Below are 22,243 nucleotides of genomic sequence, written 5' to 3' on the forward strand. Positions count from 1 at the left end.
ACAAGGGATGAGCAAATCTGTCAGTTTTGTATTATTATTTTCCAATCTTAAATCCAGTGCTCCACATTTCCACGTCATGAGGGGGTTTTTTAATATAAAAAACCTGAACATTTATTTGCACTTATTGCAAATTTCTCCCATTATGCACCTACTTGTAGAATCATAGAATTGTAGAGTTGGAAGGGACCATGAGGGTCCAGCCCCCTGAAATACAGGAATCCTTTTCCCCAATGTGGGGCTCAAACCTGCACCCTTTAGATTAAGAGTCTCATGCTCTACCCACTGAATTTTGCCTAATATATACATTTCTGCAAAGCAACTTTCCCTAATAAACATTTGTAATGATTTTGCTGAAGGGCACATTTTTATGGGCACTGCATGTTTTCCCCCCTACACATTACTTGGCTGAGGAACTCTGTTGCAAAATTCAGGAAAATGCCAATTTTGATGGATGTCTGTGTTTCAGATTCATTGTATTGTTTCGAAAAGTGTGAATTTAAATGTTTGCCTTTAAATTGTGAAGTGGAATGAATTTCTCCTTCATCCATAGCAGTGATGCCCCGATGGGAGGCTATTGCCAGGACTCTGCCCCGGCATGCCAGGAGTCCCGCCCCACACACAAATAGAACCTGTGAATGAAAGTGTGGCTGAAAGGATTAGGAACATGGGCCCACCTCCCATGCCATGTCCCCCTGCTACACAATACATGGAAGAAAATGGTGCAAAGTTCGGGGGAAATGCTGTGGGTTAAGTTTTGCGTTGGGTGGGGGACTGTTAATTGATAAATTGCCCTGAACGTCTTCCTGGTGACATGGTTTGTGTCCCAGAGTGATGATCATGGAAAGGGGAGGGGTGAGCAAAGTATGGGAATCGAAAGCTGACCATGGGCTCTTCTTGTTGTCAGAAGAGACTGGAGGTCAAAAACCATATCTATTAAAATGGAGTCCCTAAGATGATGCTGGAAAGGGGGAGGGAGACCCCCCACGTTGTTCTTTCGACACCTTTTTGAAGTGGCATCGCACAGCTCAGCTATGATCTGCTGCTACTCAAAGAGGCTTAAGGAGATTTCAATTTGCAAATGACCCCAAATTGCAGACAAGAGTAGGAGCTCTTCCATGAGTCAAGACAGCCTGACCCTCGCATGGAGTTTTAAAGATGTGTGAGGAAGAAAGGATTCCCTTCTTATGTTTCTTTCTCTTCCTGGCCTTCCTCAAAGCACTAGCGTTTCTTTCCTCATCCTCCCACACACAAATATAACCATTGCCCTGGGCAAAGCAGCGCACGCAGGTCATTGTAGTACCAGGCAGGGAAACCTTTTCCACCTTCTGTGGCAACACCCAAAAAATAATAACGCTCCCTGAGTCAGCCATGTAGATTCACTTGCTTGTGTTCCCTCTAGGGTAAGATTACCAGACATCCCCGTTTCCCAGGGACAGTCCCCAGATTTACAAATCAGTCCCCATACAAAATCTATTGAAGTTGAAAAGTGTGCTCGGATTCATTGGAAAAAATATGGTAACCTTATTCTAGGGTTGCCAGACTTCCAGGTCTGACCTGAAGTCTCCAGGTTTGCCTGACTCTCTCCAGGTAGGTAAGAGTGTTTGTATGATGATGATGATGATGATGATGCCTGTGCATGCTGCTTGCAAGCTTCAACCCACTAGGAGAGCCAGTGTGGTGTAGTGGTTAAGAGCGGTAGTTTCGTAATCTGGTGAATCGTAATCGGGTTCGCGTCTCCGCTCCTCCACATGCAGCTGCTGGGTGACCTTGGGCCAGTCACACTTCTTTGAAGTCTCTCAGCCCCACTCACCTCACAGAGTGTTTGTTGTGGGGGAGGAAGGGAAAGGAGATTGTTAGCCGCTTTGAGAATCCTTAAAGGGAGTGAAAGGCGGGATATCAAATCCAAACTCCTCTTCTTCTTCTTCTTCTTCTTCTTCTTCTTCTTCTTCTTCTTCTAGGAGCTAGCTGCAAATTTTAGCATAGATACTTGGTGGGAGGGGGTCTGTTCTCCTTCACTCCCCTCTCCCAGTTGTCCTCAGTGTCCAGGACCTGCCCCAGTGATATCACCACCCCCCTCATGCCTCAGATCTGGGCCCTGAAATCTCAAAGACTGGGATGTTCCTGACCTGGCAACTCTAGCTATTCATGTGGAACTAGCATTCCCTTCTGTTACTATTTCAGTGTGTCCCTGTGAGGTTCCTCCTGCTCACTAAACATCCTTTGATTCTGACAGTTGTCCCATCTCATGCAAGGACACTCTCTCAGTTTATGGCTGCACAGATATGCAACCTTCCTGCTTGCTGTGGACTGCAAAGGCCTAATCATTCACCAGTGGTATAAATAAAAACCGTCTGCTGCACAGGGATGGTAAACTTGCAGACATCCAGATACTGTTGGAAAGGGGTAGCCAATGTAGTGTTCTCCATGTATTGTTGAACTACAACCCCCATCAGCCCCAGCCAGCATGACCAATGGTCAGGATGATGGGATTTGGAGTCTCAACATCTGGAAGGTTTCGGATATCTTCTTTTGCAGGTACTGCTGGTCTTGTAGCCTCCTCTCACCACATCCACTTTCAACATCACCCATTAAGTAGGTTTATGCCATTCATTGGACCCCCCAGGGAACTCGGCAAACTTTGGAACCGGGTATGGAGAATGCAGCTGAATGGGACACAGCTGTGGGAAGGCTGGGGAAGTACTTTGGGCCTGTCCATAACAAGCAAGGCTAAAGTGAGAGACTAGGGTGGTGTCTGCTGTTTCCAGGAACTCTTGTTGTTGTGAGACTTTTGTGCGTGAACGGAAAGTTTGTAGGGACCCTGCATGAGAACCTGGGGGCTGAGGGGGAGGGTGTAGGCCAGAAGGAGAATGAATTGATATTAGTACGTTTGTATTAATGTAACATTTTTATATGTAACAGTGTATTTTTGTAATATCTTGTTTATGTCGTTTGTTGTTGCTTCTGTCTTTTGTACACCACTTAGAGATGTTTTTTAATACATTAAGCAGTATAGAAATTAAATAATCAATCAAATAATCAATTCATTCAGTGAGCATACGCTGTGGTCACACTACATGAAAAAGCCAATTTTCCAACATTCCCTCCCTCTATAGTGTGGCCAATAAACATTACTCAGAATGGACTTGTGCGGATGAAGTGGGTGGAATGATGCCGGAAGGAACGATCTCAGTTCTCAGGAGCAGGGAGCTCCTTGGTGGTGTAAGGGATGGGCCTCATATCGGAAGCAGCTCAACAGGAAGGGCCAATTTGCTATGCTAGCTTTCTGGCAGGTGGGCCACTGTTTTTTAGGGGGAGAAAGGGGAGAAGTGGCAAAGAGGCAAGGATATCGACACAGTGAAAATGCATCCCCTGCCTCTTTCTAAAGTCTTTGCAGAAATGTTTGGCTTCTGGATCTGGGGTGGGACCAGCTTTTTGAAAAAGCAACTTGCCTGGCTGCCATCTGCAACAGTTGACTTAGACAGGCGTCCCACCACCAACACAGCAACATGTCCAACTTGATGGCCCATTTATTTGCTTAATCAATACATTAAAGACATTTATTGTAGCCCCACCTCTCACAGTTGCTAGATATGTAACAACGAAAAATATGGTGGCATTTCCTATCCGTCCAGGCCCATTTGCTTTCACCAGGGATATCCCTCCACCTTCTATCTGTCCCCTCCTACAGAAGGCCTGTTTTCCCCCTCTGCATTACAGCCTGGGTACAAAACCAGAAAGTTCACTGCATAAATCAGGCACCAGGGAGAGCAAAACTCTTCTGATAGAAGAAGCAGGCAGGCAGGGAGTCAGGTGCTTTGCACAGGACACTGCTACTCCACATGTGCACAGTAACTTTCCTCTCACTCGCTCAGGGGCACCACCAGCTTGTAAACTGAATCTGTGTGCAATGACTGTGCAAACATCTGAGTGCTAAGAGGGGAGGACAGCAGCAAGAGGAGGAAGAGGAGGATAACATACAGAGCAAAGGGCTTGGCAAAGGGCTTGGCTCAGATCCCTTCCCCTTTCTCCACTGGTCAGAAATGCCACAGGCAACGGAGTGACGCAGACTCCTCAGCATTCCCAGGCAGGTTTCAGATAAGCCGCCCCTATCGGGTGGAAGGATCATCTTTTAAATAAGAGTTAGAGGCTGTTGCAGCCTGGGGGCCACCATTAGAAAATAACTGGTTGATTTCCACATGGGGACCATTAATACCACACGTGCAATGATGGAAAGATACTCGGGTATGCTCTGGAGTTCATGTAAGCTGCAGCCTGAGGTGGTGGGCATGGGGCAGGAGACAATCTGTCTGCCCTTTCCAGGCCGAGATCACGCTCTGAGGAAATGTGATCGCTGGTCAACAAATAAAAGCTTCTCAAAACACCCTGGCCCCAGTCTGTCAAGAAACTGCCATCCAGCCTGCAGGCTCTTTGGACAACACTGACAAATGACTGTGAGACTCAGGAGACAACAGACTTGGCCCAGTCCAAGGAGGGGGTGCCAGTTGCTGACCTCAAATCCTGTTCCTCTGCCCTCTCCTGGTTAAGCACTGAAGTGCCCCACTTCAGGAACCTAGAGAGATTTCCAGTGGAGAAAGCAGACTGCCCTGCAGTGCTTCCCCTGTCAGCGTGGAAAGAAGCTTCCCATGGAAACCGTGAAGACAATAGATTTTCCTTGGTCTCAGAATCAGCCTTTAGGCCAAACAGGCCTGAGTGGGCTGGAGCCCCTTCATTATATGTCCACGTAATCCAAAAACCGGATGGACTAAAGCAATAGAGTCCATCTAAAGGTGGTGTGATCTATCTACACCTCTGGCTGTGCCTTTGCTGTAACAGAACAAAATCACCCTGGGACAGAATACACTTGTTTTAATAACTGAATCATCTGATGACATAGAATGCTGTTACGCTGTAAATCTAAGCAGGTCTCAGCTTGTTGGTTGGCTGGATGGTAGATTGGCTGGGAGCTGCATGTAAGGTGCTCTGAGCTTCTAGGAATCAAAATAAGGATAACAGCACCACAAACCAATAAAGAGATAAACACACAAAGCATCATATGACATAGCATCACTATCTACAGATCCAGTCTGGGGTGGTGGACAGAGTGTGGGACCATGAAGACCTGGGCTTCGGTTCTTTATCAGCTGTGAAACTCCCTGGGTGACCCTGAGTAAATAGTTGTCATCTCAGTCCTACCAAACCTTCCCCAACGTGGTGCCCTTCAGATGTTTTGACCACTACTCCCACCAGCCCCAGAGAGCACATCCAATCTAGATGACTGGGGCTGATAGGCATATTAGAGGGTGCCAGGTTTCAGAAGATCGCTCTAATATATCCCATCTGGGAACAGCCTCACAAAGAGTTCATCTTGACACACACACATGCACCGCTGAGTTCAGGGGAGGAAGGGTATCAGTGTCATGAATGCACAAATAATAACGTAAAAGTTCATTAGATCGCACAGGTGAACAGAGTGCAAATACCTACATCATGGTTGTTCCAGCAGTTTTATATACCGTATTTTTTGCTCTATAAGACTCACTTTTTCCCTCCTAAAAAGTAAGGGGAAATGTGTGTGCGTCTTATGGAGCAAATGCAGGCTGCACAGCTATCCCAGAAGCCAGAAAAGCAAGAGGGATTGCTGCTTTCACTGTGCAGTGATCCCTCTTGCTGTTCTGGCTTCTGAGATTCAGAATTTTTTTCTTCTTGTTTTCCTCCTCCCAAAACTAGGTGCGTCTTGTGGTCTGGTGCGTCTTATAGAGCGAAAAATACGGTATATGCAAAGAATGCAGGGCACACTCTGAATTACACAGGGTGATTGTATGTTATCATCTGATGCAGAAATACACCATTGGTTAGGCAGTGGTTAGATATGACCTCATTGCCTTAACATACACACACAATCTGGTCAATTTGGGATTTTAGAATTTATTCACGTTCTTTGTCCAGTGGTGCTGAAGCTTTTTCATTCTTGAACCCTTTACCCCAACCTCAGCACTCTTCTTATGACCCATCTACTTCTGGCAGCAGAGGGATGACCTCCAACTCCAATCAGGAATTTAGGCTTATTTAGGCAGCTATTCTAGCTGAGATGGTGAAGGGATCTAGCTAAGAGGCTGGAATGTCTTCACTTGCAAGGATCTATCTATATATGAGATTTAGAGGAGACACAAGGTCTCCGTTCATGCACCCAATATTTCTAAATAGATGCAGTGTCATAATGCAAAAGGTGATCTGAATACAAAAGAGAATGGTAGGCTCCTGTCTAGATTTCTGGAATCTCCTACACATGGATTTCTCAGTGCTGGGGTGTGTTTCCCTCCATCTTTCTGCCTGTAACAATTGGCAAAGAAATGCTAGGCCATTAGAAATGCCGTGGCCATCCTCTCTAAATCTGAAAAGACTTGCTAAGCTAGACATATGAAAGCAGAAAGCATTCTTCTGTCACTCCCTCCTTCTCTCTGCCTCGTCTCCTTTCAAGCCCTGATCCACTCATGGGAAGAAGTCTTAATGTCATCCACATCCCAAGAAAGGGATGGAGAGACAGGTGAAGTCATTGGTGCATGGGAGCGCCGCATGAAAGTGGCGGCAAAAGGTATTATCCCAGATCTAAGGACATGTTTGCTCTTGTTAGTGGCTGGGATTAGAAGTGCCATCACTGACTGAGCAGGAAGACAGGGACCATTTATGCTGGATGTTTACCCTCCCCTGCTCCTCTTGCTATGCTGGAAATAGTGCTGAAACAAACAAACAAGAAAACGGGCAAAAGAACTGAAACTGAACCCTGCAACTTCAAATCAGCAAATTAAAACTCAAAGCCAAGCAGAAGAGGCTCAGAGTCTGAAACCACCACCACCCCCAAAACATCCAAGTGAGCAGGAGGGCATGTGAAGAAGTTCTATCAATGAAGCTAAGCGAGATTAGACCTTGTAAGCTGCTCTGAGCTCTTCGGAAGAAAAGCATCTAGTGGCTAGAAAGCAAATGAACAGATTGGCCCTAGATGTGTGCCAGGACTTGAATTTGAGGCTTGCACAACAATTGTCATGAAGAACACCAATAAATAAATAAATAAATAAATAAATAAATAAATCAGCCATTCTGCAGATTTTCACAAACATCTGTGACCACCTTGATTAAGATCGTTTCTGAATTCCCAACTGCTTTGCTTCAGCAATTGAAACCACACACATTAAAAAATGGTCCCCCTCCCCTTCACTCTAGTGCCCATTCTGGTCCTGCAACTCCAGGTTCAATTTACAGCTTGAAGGCAGTCGCCAGAGCAAGTACATTTACACCCCAGTTTGCTTTTTGAGTCACAAAAGTTTTAACAGCATCTATATGTATATATGTACAGCCTGCAGGAGCTCAACGAGGCCGGTGGGTGGACAGGGGCCCATCTGATGGAATGGAGCTTGCTAAAGGGCTAGAGAGGTTGGATAACTTTTTCCTCTCTCCTTTCTTTCTTCTTGTGTCATCCGATGTATATTCCTTTCTTTTTTTTAATAATAATAATAATAAATCAGACACAAGCCCTAGCAGCTTTGCCAAGCTCACTCTCGGCTAGACCCAAAGATCTGCAGGAAAAAGGAGAATATGTAGATGATGTCTAGGTAGATGTTGAGAGCCCCAAAGATGTATTCCTCCGGGCTCATAGCGTAGCGTCGGTTTCCCATCAGGAGCTGTGTGTCAAAGGCCAGGAACTGAGAAGAGAAAACCAAACATAGGCCAAGGTCAGTGCTGCCATTTTATACATGTCTGCTCAGCGCTGAGTCCCCCTAAGTTCAGTGAGACTTGCTCCAGGGGAAGCGAGTATAGGATTGCAGTATAGGATTGCTGAGTGTGCCGGTAACCTCTCTGGAGAAATCTGTCAAATCAGTTTCGCTTGTTTTCTCTGTTACAATTCCAATTTGCCACATTTCCGCGTCTGTTTACATTTAAATGAAAAAAGTCCTGAGCATTTTAGTGTGCCCACATTTCCTCCTTAATACACATTAATTTATTATTTTTGTATGTAATTTTTGCCCATTAAACATATTTGGGCAAGCAATTTCCCCTAAGATAAAGCATTTGGGAGGAATGGAGGGCTAAAAATATAACGATTCCTCCTACTACTAATACACAAACTTTTATGTGCATATTCTCCTGATATATGCATTTTGTACACAATTCTAGGTTGTAGAATGGCAACATTTGAAGGCTGGTGGTGTTTTGGTTTGTATATTGATTTGGAAAGGGCAAATAAGGTAGGCCCAGATGAAGATGGGGACTGAACTGAGTTTCATCCCATCCTTTCTGACATTCAGAGCTTATGGTGATAACAGTATTGGCACGATACTTCAGCCACCTCCCTTGCTGCTGGTAGGTCAAGTCCACGCCCATACCCAGCCCCAACCTCCTTCGCTCTACTCCTCACCCAGAAAGCTCAGGCAGCTCCCATGGCTTGGATTAAGAGGGAGGATCCACACTGGGTGGGTGCCAGCCTGACTTGCCAGCCTGAGCCAGTGTAATCAAGATCTCGCTGCCCAGATGCAACACCTCACTCTCCTGCCTTGTACAAAGGGGGAAGGAGATCCATAAACAGAACTGAAAATGTGCATGCTTCAATGCATTTCCAGTATACCCGTGTCCCTGTGGCTCTCTGAGCGAATGGAAACAGGAGAAAAGAACTAAAAGGCTCACAATGGGCTACAAAATCCAGTAGATTTTCCCAGCATCCCACTATCTGCTTAAACAACAACCGCCACGTCCTACCAACGCATAGCTGTCAACCGTCGCTTATTTGGCGGGAAAGTCCCTTATCCCAGCGCTGTGTCCTGCTGCTGTCCCTTATTGATGATGTCCCTTAAATTTCCCGGGTTTCAAAGGAAGCAGCTCCTCTCCCTCCCTGCCTGCCGGCCAGGGAGGAGGGAGGCTCCAACTGTGTTGCTTGGCTGTGTTGCTCACCCAATAAGGAGTCTAAGAACGACTGGGGGGTGGAGCTTGCATGCCTTGTGCCAATCAAATCGGCTGCTTTGCCTGGGGACTCGCCTTTGCTCAGTGCTTCCCAGCGGAGAGGTGACGGTGGTTTTCCTTGCTGCATCCCCTTTGCCGGGTTGCTGCTCTATGGGAACCACCGCTTGAGGCTTCGTTTGGCTGCTGGCTGAGCTTTCTGCCTTTGGCTCAGAGGGGCTCAGAAGTTGAACATACCTGTGTTCTGAAAATTCCTTATTTTGGCTGCTGATCCCTTATTTTTGAGGCTGCTGGTCCCTTATTTTCAAATCTGTAAGTTGACAGCTATGTCCCAACGTGGCCTACTGCATTCTTCCCAAAGGAGGAACACAAGGAAGATCACGCAACCTTCCCCTATGCTACATGTTTGGTTTTTAATTCAAGGGTGGGGACAAATTTTACATTTGTTCCCCCGCCCGCTTTTGCTTCTGGCTTTTCCCACCTGTGGCCCCTGGAAAAGGGTGCTCAGAAAGGAATGTGACCTTCAGCCCGAAATGTCTACTCTAATGTAAACAGTGCTTTGCGTCCCGCTTTTTCTTGCGTCATAGAGCCCGGTTAAAATGCTTGCCGAGGACTGCAGTTCAGATTTGTGGTTTAGTTTCATGATAAATTGTGGGTTATCAAAGGTCCAAAGGGCAGTTGTTAGAAAGCTCCAGGAGAACAACCCTCTTTTGTTGGGAACCGGAACCTCCAGGCAGGTTTGTTCCACTAAGGTTAACATGGTTACAGAAATACTGGCAGGATTACCTGGTTAACCGAGGGCACTGGGCCATTCCCTTAGACTGGCCTATATCTTAACCTATATTCCCTACCAGTGGGCAAATACCATATTTTTTGCTCTATAAGACTCACTTTTTCCCTCCTAAAAAGTAAGGGGAAATGTGTGTGCATCTTATGGAGCAAATGCAGGCTGCACAGCTATCCCAGAAGCCAGAACAGCAAGAGGGATCGCTGCTTTCACTGCATAGCAATCCCTCTTGCTGTTCTGGCTTCTGAGATTCAGAATATTTTTTTCTTGTTTTCCTCCTCCAAAAACTAGGTGCGTCTTGTGGTCTGGTGCATCTTATAGAGCAAAAAATACAGTACCTAAGTACAGGCTTCAAATATCCCAAAGTTAGACAGTGTAAATGGCAAACTTCTTCAGAGGTTGGTGTTTGAAGGAACATGTTGGCATCCCTGAAAGCACACCTTTTTGGTTAAAAGCAGGATGGGAGAACATTCAGCACTGCATTAGAAATAGGCATATTTTGGGGCGATATTCTCTTTGATGTTGGAAAGGTAACATGGTGGCTGAATAAAAATAGTTTGGGGGAAGGCCTGATCTGGATCTGGCCTGCAGGTTCAGCCACACAGAGTGACATCCAAAACCTACTTTTCCATGTTCAGGGAATAAGCCTTTCCGAGATGTCAATGATAGGGAGGTTTAAGGAGAATACTACAGTGTACAGGGACCTTCTTCCTATATGCTGAATTGTTGTATGTACTGAGCTAAGCACCGGCTGAACTCTGCCTGCAGTTTGAGAAGGTGGCGCACAGTTTCATTGATGGGACACATTTCTAACATGGGAAGAGACATGCAGCAATGTTCTGAGGATATACGCTAAGACTTCATGCTGCAGCTCAAGCAAGAAGAACCACATGATTAGTTTTAACACACAGGTACATGCAGTTGCACCATTCAGTCTACCAAAGTTTAAAGGTGCTGACCTTTAAGGCCCTAAACAGCCTCAACCCAGTATACCTGAAGGAGGGTCTCCACCCCCATCGTTCGGCCCGGACACTGAGGTCCAGTGCCGAGGACCTTCTGGCGGTTCCCTCACTGTGAGAAGCAAAGCTACAGGGAACCAGGCAGAGGGCCTTCTCGGTAGTGGTACCCGCCCTGTGGAACGCCCTCCCATCAGATGTCAAAGAGATAAACAACTATATGACATTTAGAAGACATCTGAAGGCAGCCCTGTTTAGGGAAGTTTTTAATGACTGATGTTTTAACGTATTTTTAATCTTTTGTTGGAAGCCTCCCAGACTGGGGAAACCCAGCCAGATGGGGAGGGTAGAAATAATAAATAATAATAATAATAATAATTATTATTATTATTATTATTATTATTATTATTATTATTATTATATTATTACTATTATTACTATTATTACCTTGCTGTGAGATACATATGTCTGCGGCAAAGAGGGGAGGCAAGACGAGGAGCTGCTGGTGACGGTGGCAAAGGTAAGCAGCCATGCTGTGCTACAGCTCTGGTAGTGGGGAGGGTCCAAATGGTGGTGGGCTTGGCAGGATCAGTGATGAGCCTTTCCAAACCCCTGTGCCCTCAATAGATGCCCAGCCTTGCCAACTTCAGGTGCAGATGCTGGTGCCCTTGTGCACCAGGACAAATGTCCCTACTTGCTAGTATCTCTTTGAGTTTCCCCTCACTGATGGATGGCTGTCGCCTCTTACCAGCTTCCACCATATAGTTAGAGCCTGGCGACATTCACAGATGTTGTATAAAATGAAAACATTCTCATGCGCGAGCATATATATATATATATATATATATATATATTTATATAGCACTGGGGTCAGACTCAGACTCCTGCAGCTCCCTGGGAGACTGGCGGAAAAGGCTGCAGGGAATGCTATGCAAGCCCAAGGGGTTGTTGGCCGAGCCCACTGCTTATCTCTGCTTCTTAACTTATATAGTGGCCAATTGCTCCCCTCATGCCCTGAGGACAATTAGCTGTGAAAAGGGAGAGAGTAAAGATAGCAAGAGACAGATAAACAACACGCTCAGCTGATGCAATCCTTTTTTTAAAAAAAAAGTATATTCAGGGAAACGGTGCAAAAAATGTGTCTAATAATGAAAGTAACATACAAACCGAAGATTGGAAACATGAGGAGCTCCGAAAAAGCAAAATTGACAGATTTATCTATCCCTATCTTTCCACCCCCGCATTCTGATGGTGAGGCAGCAATAGCAAGATAAGTTTAAAGCACATATACAGCACCTAGCACCCCTCCCAAAGACTCCCGGGAACTGTAGTTTGTTAAGAGGGTTAGAGATTGCAGCTCTTTGGAAATTTCAGTTCCCATGATTCTTTGGGGGGAAATCATCTGCATTAAATCTATGCTGTGTCCGCAGCCAAGGTCTCTAAGGGGATAGCTTGGTTTTCCCATTCTGAACTGAGACGAGTGGGTGTGTTGCCCATCATGGCTGAGACCAGATCCTGAACAGTGAAGACTTGAACACATGGATTGCAGATTGGATTGTATAAAGCACAGATTCGTGAAATACAAGGAGAGGCTCAGCTTGCGTATTTGAAGGAGTGGGGTTAGGGGAGCCTTCTTCTCCCACAAAATCAAAGGGAGCAAAGGAAGGAGCAAAGGCTTAAAATGGACCTGGGGTGGTGGTGGTTCTGTATAAAACAATAAGAGTCTTTAAGAGACCAAATAATAATAATAATGACCCAATGCCTTTTGGTTGATGACATCCTTCTTCTAGGGCGCAGCAAGAGAAACTGAACACATTGGGCCTATAATTGTTTTATATGGACTCAATTGGTGGTGGGGGTTTTGAAAGATGCACTTTCTCCCCAGTGTCATTCCCCCACATCTTTTGCATCCTCTGCATGGCTACAAGTGAAAAGCACAGCTGATATTTTAACCTCTCTGAATTCTCACTTCTGGCTGCAGTGAGTCGAGGAAAGAATTGTCTTGAGCTCAGCTTACTTACCATAGTAAATACAATTGCACCCAGCACAGCATAAATGGCCTGGAGCCACGGCACCTACATGGAAAGAGGCAAGAGAGATTGGTCAGCCTCATAAGACAGAAGGATGTAAACATTGCAATCCATGTGGGAGGATGAATGGCTGGATGTTTGTACATAGTAAGATGCTCTACTGGGTTCCATTTCCAGCCTTTCCTGAAGATGCCAGGTATTGAAACCTGAGAACTGTTAGAATTCCTGCTCCGTGATTGCAGTCATGGGGTTTTTGTCTTTCACATGACGGTGTATGTTTTGACTCCACAGAGTGGGAAGTGACGGAGACAGGATGTTTGTGTTACTGTGTTCCGTGAAGTGGGACTATCGTCCTTTGTTTTTTCTCTTTGCTGTCTGATGCTAAAGAGGGAGGGAACCATGTCGCAGTGCTCTCTGTGTGTTTATATGTAAATAAAGTAGATTAGCCAAAATGCTGAGTTGCTGAGCTCTGTTATGCGAACTGCGAAGACTCTGCGGATCCCTAAGTGTGCTGATGTCTATTGGCATCGGTCGCTGTGATGTTCGGGCTGAAGAAAGCTTTTGAAGCCCCCGAACGATCAAGCAGGAGGGAGAGAACATGCCAGTTGGGCATGTGTCTCTGCCAGGGTCCTACTCAAGTGTAGGACAAGCTCCTGCCTTGTAATGACTGAAACCATCAGTTTTGATTGCAGTGGCTGTCAGCAGCTCTATTGGGTTCCATTTCCAGCCTTCCCTGGAGACACCAGGTCTTGAACCAGAGATATTCTACATGGGCATCAGATGTTCTAACCACTGAGCTATGGCCCTTCTCTTAGTAGAGGCTCAAGGTACAGGTTGGCTCAAAGTAAAATAGTAACAATGATAATAGACACCTCCAGAAAGAAGACGGAAAAGGAACCAGCAAGGTGTAAGGAAGAGAAATTACATTTGCATTGTTCTCATTTTATTAAACAGGCTCCCAAGCACAGGCTGAGGACCAAACATCACTTGATAATGATTTGAAGGGTGTTGGATGATAACTGGAAGCTGAATAAAGCTCTCTTTTTTGGCAGAGACTCCTGTAGTGTGTCAGCAACAGAATCGTAGCCATGTCTACCCTGAAGTAAGTCCTACTGAATCCAATGGGACTTAGTCCCAAGAAATGAGGGTTAGGACTGCAGCCTCTGTCTGTGTGTGTGTGTGTGTGTGTGTGTGTGTGACAGACAGACACAGAAAGACAGACAGAAACAGTTAACTTGAACTACATAGAAGCATTATTCTCTACTCCCTGTTAATATTTAAGATAAATGTATGCCAGGAATGTGTTATACATTTCCTACCCAGCTTGATAATATCTTGGGTTGTATTCAATGTAGCGCTAAGGAGAATGTTCTGTCAATATGAGGATTTCTCCTTGCACAAAACAGAACATTCCCTCCATTCCACCCCACCTCAAAAAACAAACAAACAAAAAAAAAAAACAACCTGTTCTGGGGTTTTCCCTAATCATCTGGAGCAGATTTGGGTAGGGCTGCCATACGTCTGGATTTTCCCGGGATTCCAACAGCAAAATTAGTGTTCAGGGAAAATTCAAAAAAATCAGCAAAATATCCAGGTTTTTGCCAACAGAACCAGGAAGTGTGTGTGTTTGAGTAGTAACAACGGCCACCCCACCCCCACCTCCAAAAAAGATTTCTACTTTTTGAAATATAGCAACCATAGATTTAGAGAGAGTGTGAGGAACATGCAGGGAAAAAACAAGTGGGAAAATTCCATTGTACTAGTGTCAATCCTTGTACAAGCACAGCTATTTAGTTGAATAAAGGTAAAGGACCCCTGGACGGTTAAGTCCAGTCAAAGGCGACTATGGGGTTGTGGTGCTCATTCGCTTTCAGGCCAAGGGAGCCGGTGTTCGTCCACAGACAGCTTTCCCGGTCATGTGGCCAGCAGGACTAACCGCTTCTGGTGCAATGGAACACCATGATGGAAACCAGAGTGCATGGAAGGTACCTTCCTGCCGCAGCGGTGCCTATTTATCTACTTGCACTGATGTGCTTTCGAACTGCTAGGTGGGCAGGAGCTGGGACAGAGCAACGGGAGCTCACCCCATCGCAGGGATTCGAACCGCCAAACTTTCAATTTGCAAGCCTAAGAGGCTCAGTGGTTTACACCACAGCGCCACACGCTGAATATCACCTGGTGAAGATGATGGAAGCACGTATTCACCTGGGTCAGGTTTTAGATAACTATCCAACACTATGCCAAATTAAAATAGCAACATCAAAGCAAGGCCATGATGGACCTGTTTGGTGTTTGCCATTGAGAAGTACATAGTGTCACATAGAACCTGCTTCAGGGATGAGAAATCTGGGGCTCTCTATTGCAAAGCACAACATTCTCACACGCGTTGACGTTCGGCTTATTCAGGCCTGAATCATGGAAGGGTGTGAATCAAAGGACGGATTGTACTTTTAAGGCAACATAATCAGGTACTCAGTATGGTTCCAGCCACTTGAGGTCATGGAAAGCCCAGCCCACCCTGGAAATCAAGCAAACAAGCCAAGTCCGCAGTGATTAATGGGGGCTTCAAAACCCAGGCTAACACTCCTTCTTTTGTCAATATCTAGCAGGCTCTCGTGATAACTGCAGAATGAAAACTCCCTGATGGAGAATGATTGAGAGATTCTGGCATCTTTGCCCTCTTTCCTATTTCTCCTCCTCCCTGTCATAATCAGTCTTTGCTTCATGAGCAACTGCTGGTCAGGAACATTAAACACAAGCCAGTGCCAAATCTTGCAGTTGTGTGTGTGTGTGTCAGAGATGGGGGGGGGGGGAATGGAAATGGAGACCACAGCGCCACAATACAAATGGAGATAAGGATTAGGAAATTAGCAGGAGGGAACGTGTTTGTTTGGAAAAGAAAGGCGAGGGCAAAAATGAAGACTTTTGAGCCAGTCTATCTTAGTGGTCTTGCAGGTAGGATTCCATAGGCTGCAAAAGGAAAGGGGAATGGCCAGACCCACCTCAGACACAATTTTGCCTAAGAATAGAGATGGATAAATCTGTTGATTTTTGTTTCTCATTTTCCCAGTCTTAAGTTCAGTTATTCAATGTCTGCATCAGGTTCTAAGGTGTGTTTTTTTAAAAATTGTCTGCATGGAAATTCATATGCATTCTTATTCACAATTTTGTGTAATATAATGCACCTTCATGCAGTATTTTCTCATATGGCCCAAGTTATCTTGGGGAGGCGGTGAATACCATTTGGTTTTTCCATCCCATGTGCAGATGGAGGAGAAATTCTTTTTGGTTTGCATTTTAAAGCAAACCTACCTAATTTGCACTTCCCCAAATTCAAAACTTGACACCTATTTGAATCTGGAACCCCCAAAATGGGTACATTAGTGTGCATAAAACACACTAAGTACTGAAAACAACATGTTAAAAATGCACTAGAGACAATGGCTAGGAAAAACATGTGAATTAGGCAAAATTGCATACAAAAATGTGCATGCTAGGAAACGTTTAGGCTAGAATGCCAATGAATTTCCATGATTTCCTCTTCTTTTTCATTGCAGAAATGTGGAGAACTGAACTTAACATTGGAAAAATGAGAAGCAGAGAGAAACCAAAACGGACAGATTCACTTATCCCTTTTCACTTTCTTGAAACAGGCCCAAGCAACTACAGCAACTGTAGTTTAGGTTCTGAAGAAGAGTTTGGATTTGATATCCCGCTTTATCACTACCTGAAGGAGTCTCAAAGTGGCTAACATTCTCCTTTCCCTTCCTCCCCCACAACAAACACTCTGTGAGGTGAGTGGGGCTGAGAGACTTCAGAGAAGTGTGACCAGCCCAAGGTCACCCAGCAGCTCCATGTGGAGGAGCGGGGAATCAAACCCGGTTCCCCAGATTACGAATCTACCACTCTTAACCACTACACCACACTGGCTCTGAAGGTTGGGCAGCAGAGAACTGCTAGCAAGCAGAGGGTTGACTTAAAAGCCCATTTGACTCCTGTTCCAATGCTGTGATTCCGTGTAGATTAGGCTTTAAACCAGGGGTAACCAACATGGTGTTCGCCAGAAGATGTTGGGCTATAATTTCCATCAGCCCCAGCTAGCATGGCCAGTGGTAAGGGATGATGGGAGTTCTAGTACAGCAACATCTGGGTGGGTACCGTGTTGACTACTCCTGCTTTCAGCAATTTTGAGTGCTCTGGCCCTGAACCTCACTGTCCCAGTGAAATGACACAATCCTATGTGGGTATATTTTTGCTGGTAGAAGCAAGATGAGACTTACATATTTGAAAGGAAGCAGAATGGCCAGGATGATCCCGCTAAAAAACAGCACCATCAGCATCACGAACAGCACGCCCTGGCATGAGGTAAAATCATACTGTGGGAGGAAAGAAAAAGGTCATCACTGTAGCTGTGTACCCCGAATGAGTATATTCAAGGGCACCCAACTTCCAGGGAGCACGAGGTACTCACATAACCAAACACATACAGCCTTTGCCAGGCAATTGCTACTGAATCTCGTACGCAGATCCTTCTCAAGTTATATCTCATGCCTTGAGATCCCTTCACTTACACTGTCTTAGACTCAGACAAGCTCTCCATCACATCTAGCTTTTTGACTATATGAGCCACAATATCCACCTCGGCATGTGTTGGGGAGATTTCAAGAGATTTCAGGAAGCCTCCTCCCAATACAATCCAAACTCAGACCCTTCCAAATTAGAACATAATGTATCTCATATTGGTGTTTGCCCCTGTCACTTCAGTTTATAGAAAATTCAGAGTTTCAATGGGCCATTCATGTTTTATGAAGATTGATTGATTGATTGATTGATTGATTGATTGATTGAAGTTGCATACCGCCCTATACTCATAGATCTCAGGGCGGTTCACAGCATAAAATTCTGTTCTTCAACCATCAAGATTCCCAGAGTAACTTGCAGATTATTAAAGGAAAAAACGCAGTCCTCAGTAATGTCTAAAAAGGCTTAAAGCAAAAGAAAAATGGATTGAAAGGAAGGAACAAATAAGCAAATTTGGAGGCTGAAGGTGCCCCCATACCACCTCAGCTCCCTTTTTAAACATTTCATTTTGCTGCTTCTTGCTGGTGGTGGCCCTCTCCCCAGTAGAAATGGCAATGGTGCTCCTTCCAGTGACAGGTGGCTGCCATTTTTTATATCCAGATGTCTCCTTGAACAATGCTATGTTAACATGTGGTGTTATTCTAGGGATACATCTGAGGTGGGGAATGAAAGCTACCTGCTCCTGGCTCTGGACTTACTAATTGTAACTGTAGCTTATTTTTGCCGTGTTTTGCCCCCACCCACCTGAAAATTGCCAGAAGGACCCTCCCAACTTCTCCTTCACCTGTAAACGGAGTGACAAAATTTAGGATGCCCAACCCTACTAAGACACATTCACTCACCTTGGTTTGGAAGCTGAATAAGGTGACAGAGAGGCAAACCAGTGCTGTTATCCCCAGGCACAGAAGGACTGACTTGGTGTTGTAGTAGCTGCAAAATGAAAAATGAAATGGAATGGTTTTAGAGATCCAAACTAAGAGATCCGCCTTCGGAAAGGACATGTGCTATAGTTCTCAGAAGCCTGGGACACATTTGGTTTAGAAACTAACTCGAAACTTTGGATTCTGATAAAGTCATTAAGTAGGAAGAGGGAATCCAACTTGTATATGTTGCTCAGGAGCACAAGGAACAGATGTTGTCAAAATATCTGAATTCTCCACATTCTGAGGAATAGGGCCTCATAATGATACCTCATAATGATGTTAGAATCCCTGATCCATGATTGCAGTCATGGGGTTTTTGTCTATCACATGATGGTGTGTGTTTTGACTCCACAGAGTAGAAAGTGATGGAGACAATATGTTTGTGTTACTGTGTTCTGTGAAGTGGGACTATTGTCCTTTGTTTTTTCTCTTTACTGTCTGATGCTAGAGAGAGAGGGAGCCATGTTGCAGTGCTCCATGTGTGTTTACATGTAAATAAAGTAGATTAGCCAAAATGCTGAGTTGCTGAGCTCTGTTACGCAAGCTGCGAAGACTCTGCAGATCCCTAAGTGTGCCGATGTCTGTTGGCATCGGTCGCTGTGATGTTCGGGCTGAAGAAAGCTTTTGAAGCTCCCAAACGATCAACCAGGAGAGAGAAAACATGCCAGTCAGGCATGTGTTGCTACCAGGGTCCTACTGTAGTGTAGGATGAGCTCCTGACAACCTCTACATATGCAATTATGAGGCTACCTTATACCAAGTCAGACAATTGGTCCATCTAAACCTGCCTTGTACATGGCAGCCAGTGGTGCTTATTCAAGGACTTGGGTCTTCCCCAGATCTGGCACCCAAGCTTTTCTAACTGGAGAGGTCAAGAAGGGATCCTAGCATCCCTCTGCATGCAAAGGCAGGTGCTATGTCACTGAGCCACAGTTGCTGACCTCAGAGGAATCTCATTGGACAGGGACTCTGAGAACCACATGCTGGAAATAACATAACAGGGATGCCCAACATCACCTTCCCACCTGCCTTGTGAACTTTCCAAAGACACAGATATAATTAATGATAATAAAGTTGGTCATGGCTGGAGAAATGGAGCTGAGCTAAGTGAATCTTTAGCCTGCACCCAGCAAAGCAATTGCTTCCAAAGGTATTTCCCCATCTTCAAATGTGGTGATAAACACTAAGAAGAATGCACCTATTGAAATCTAATCCTAAACACGACTACTCAGAAGAAGAAAGTCCTATTTAATTCAGTGCTTACTCCCAGGTAATTGGGGTTAGGACTGCAGCCTTAATCAAGAACAGCCCAAATTGGCATACTATGCTTTTGTTTTGTATTTACAACAGCAGAATATCTTGCTGCAATGTGCTGATTGCTCTACTAGATACTGTGACCAACTAATGCCTTTGTTTTGTCCTTCCAGTACCACTGACAGGCCATCAGACAAAAATAAAGCAATGAAAATTCATGATGCACCTCTGCATGAGATTGTTACAGCATGGTGGCAGAGAATGACAAATGTACATGACTTGGGCCACAAGTAGGGATGGAGGGGGAAAATGATTCAGTTCATGCTTGAAGCTGAATCTATCAAATCTGCACTATCCAAAACAATATGAGAACCTCAAGCAGCAAAATGGAACATGCCAACTTTGGGATAGAGAGGGGTGTGTTTAAATAAGCATGCTCTGACTTTCTAATGAAACATCAGAGGGTGAGGCCAAAGAATGAAATCTCCCACATAGAAGAAATATGGCAAGTATGCAGTCTCTTCTTGTGACCAACCTACCTGGAGAGCATCCCAGTCAGATAGGCCATGGAAAGAGTCTGTGGAAGGAAAGACACTTAGTTAACTTCAGAAGCTGGAGCTGAGTGTTAGGGAAAGAGGCGCAACCAGATGTCACCAGAAACGCATGCTCTTTGTCCTTTCCGAGGACAAACTCAAAGAACCTGTGGCCCACCAAGCAATAATAGTGCATAAAGGATGGATTTACACTAGGTAGTTCCTTCTTCTGTGGTGTCATAAGCAGACCAAAAGCCAAAGAGAACTATTCATTTAATAGTTGTATTGCAGGGGGAATTTCAGATGGTGCAATTTTTCCCTCACCCCTGCATGGCAAGCTGTGCTGCCAAAATCCTTCAATCTATTCAACTCTTGAAGGTGCAGGACCCCCAGCCTTCTTTGCTGCTGGGCACTCTGAGGCACTGTTTTACCCCCAAAAATTAAAGTACCCTTTGTCTACACCAGGGGTTGTCATCCTGGTCCCTACTGCCCACTAGTGGGTGTTTCAGGATTCTAGGTGGGCAGTAGGGGGTTCTACGGCACAAGCTGAATCCTCCTTCCATCGAGCACTGGTGGGCAGTAAGGAAATTTCACCATCAAGAAAGATTAGTGGGCGGTAGGTATAAAAAGGTTGACTACCCCTGGTCTACACCTTTCTGATTTGGGGGCTTCCTGGTGTTGTTGGACTCCAACTCCCAGCAGCCCAGAAAGCACGGTCAATGGTCAGGGATGATGGGATTTGTGCTTAATCAACCAAAGATATTGCTGGACTACAGCTCCCATCATCCCTGACCATTGGTGGGGGCCGATGGGAGTTGGGAGTTCAAAACATTTGGAGGGTTGGCGAAGGCTGTTTCACAGAGTCAATGGTTTCAGACTTTGGCTTTCAGCCACTGGAAATGGACAGACAACTTTAAGAACGTGACGTGAGAACCTAGGAAGAGTCTTGCAGGATCAGGCCAATGGTAAATCATCATCTTGTTCTCACAGTGGCCAGCCAGATGCCTGTGGAAAACCTTCAAGGAGGAATCAAGCACAGGAACATTTCCCCTCCATTGGGTTTCCAGCAACTGGCAATCAGAGGCATAATATGGAGGCAGATCATAGCCATCATGGCTAGTAGCCACTGATAGCCTTATCCTCCATGAATTTGTCCAATCCTCTTTTAAAGTCGTTTAGGTTGGTGTCTATCACTGCCTCCTGTGGGATTGTGTTAACTATGGGCTGCGTCAATAAACACTTTCCTTTTCTGCCCTAAGTCTTCCTTTGGTTTCCTGTTGAACATGCGGTCCGATGCTCCTGTAAAATCCCCCTTAGGTAAAGGTAAAGGTACCCCTGCCCATACGGGCCAGTCGTGTCCGACTCTAGGGTTGCGTGCTCATCTCGCTCTAGAGGCCGTGAGACGGCACCGTCCAAAGACACTTCCGGGTCACGTGGCCAGCGTGACGAAGCCGCAGCTGGCAAGCCAGCACCAGTGCACCACACGGAAACGCCGTTTACCTTCCCGCTATAAAGCGGTCCCTATTTATCTACTTGCACTTAAAAGTGCTTTCGAACTGCTAGATGGGCAGGAGCTGGGACCGAACGACGGGAGCTCACCCCGCCGCGGGGATTCGAACTGCCGACCATACGATGGGCAAGTCCTAGGCACTGAGGTTTTACCCACAGCGCCACCCGCGTCCCTCTTAGGTAAAGGTACCCCTGACCATTAGGTCCAGTCGTGGCCGACTCTGGGGTTGCGGCACTCATCCCGCTTTATTGGCCAAGGGAGCTGTTGTACAGCTTCAGGGTCATGTGGCCAGCATGACTAAGCTGCTTCTGGCGAACCAGAGCAGCGCACAGAAACACCGTTTACCTTCCCGCTGGAGCGATACTTATTTATCTACTTGCACTTTGACGTGCTTTCGAACTGCTAGGTTGGCAGGAGCAGGGACCGAGCAACAGGAGCTCACACCGTCACGGGGATTCGAACCGCCGACCTTCTGATCAGCAAGTCCTAGGCTCTGTGGTTTAACCCACAGCGCCACCCGCGTCCCATAAAATCTCCCTTAGCTTAGCACAAATCACAGCCCCAGGTATACTACTTACAAAGATGCTCAGGAGGATCAGGTTCCATGGGAAGTACCTCCTGTGAGTTAAGTGAAAGGGAGCCAAGAAAGCACTGTCGTTACTCAAAGAGCATAACCACTAGAAGGAAAATTGCACAACAGCATCTTGCATAATCAGATAATTA

General features: G+C 45.6%; 1 protein-coding gene across 2 annotated transcripts in view; it reads right to left on the reverse strand.

The window, feature by feature from the left end:
* Positions 1–5,905: 5,905 nt before the first annotated feature.
* The window catches only part of FAIM2 (Fas apoptotic inhibitory molecule 2), a 40,360-nt gene continuing 24,022 nt past the window's right edge, over positions 5,906–22,243 (reverse strand). For both annotated transcript variants that reach the window (XM_080994981.1, XM_080994982.1), the window contains 6 exons: positions 22,099–22,138; positions 20,017–20,054; positions 18,143–18,230; positions 17,000–17,095; positions 12,711–12,764; positions 5,906–7,697 (listed from right to left, as the gene is read on the reverse strand). In XM_080994981.1, coding sequence (XP_080851107.1) covers positions 7,548–7,697; positions 12,711–12,764; positions 17,000–17,095; positions 18,143–18,230; positions 20,017–20,054; positions 22,099–22,138 — 466 coding nt within the window. In that variant the 3' untranslated portion in view covers positions 5,906–7,547. The remainder of the gene's footprint in view (positions 7,698–12,710; positions 12,765–16,999; positions 17,096–18,142; positions 18,231–20,016; positions 20,055–22,098; positions 22,139–22,243) is intronic.

Source organism: Podarcis pityusensis (assembly GCF_964106645.2).
Source record: "Podarcis pityusensis genome assembly, chromosome: 2".
Taxonomy (NCBI): Eukaryota; Metazoa; Chordata; class Lepidosauria; order Squamata; family Lacertidae; genus Podarcis; species Podarcis pityusensis.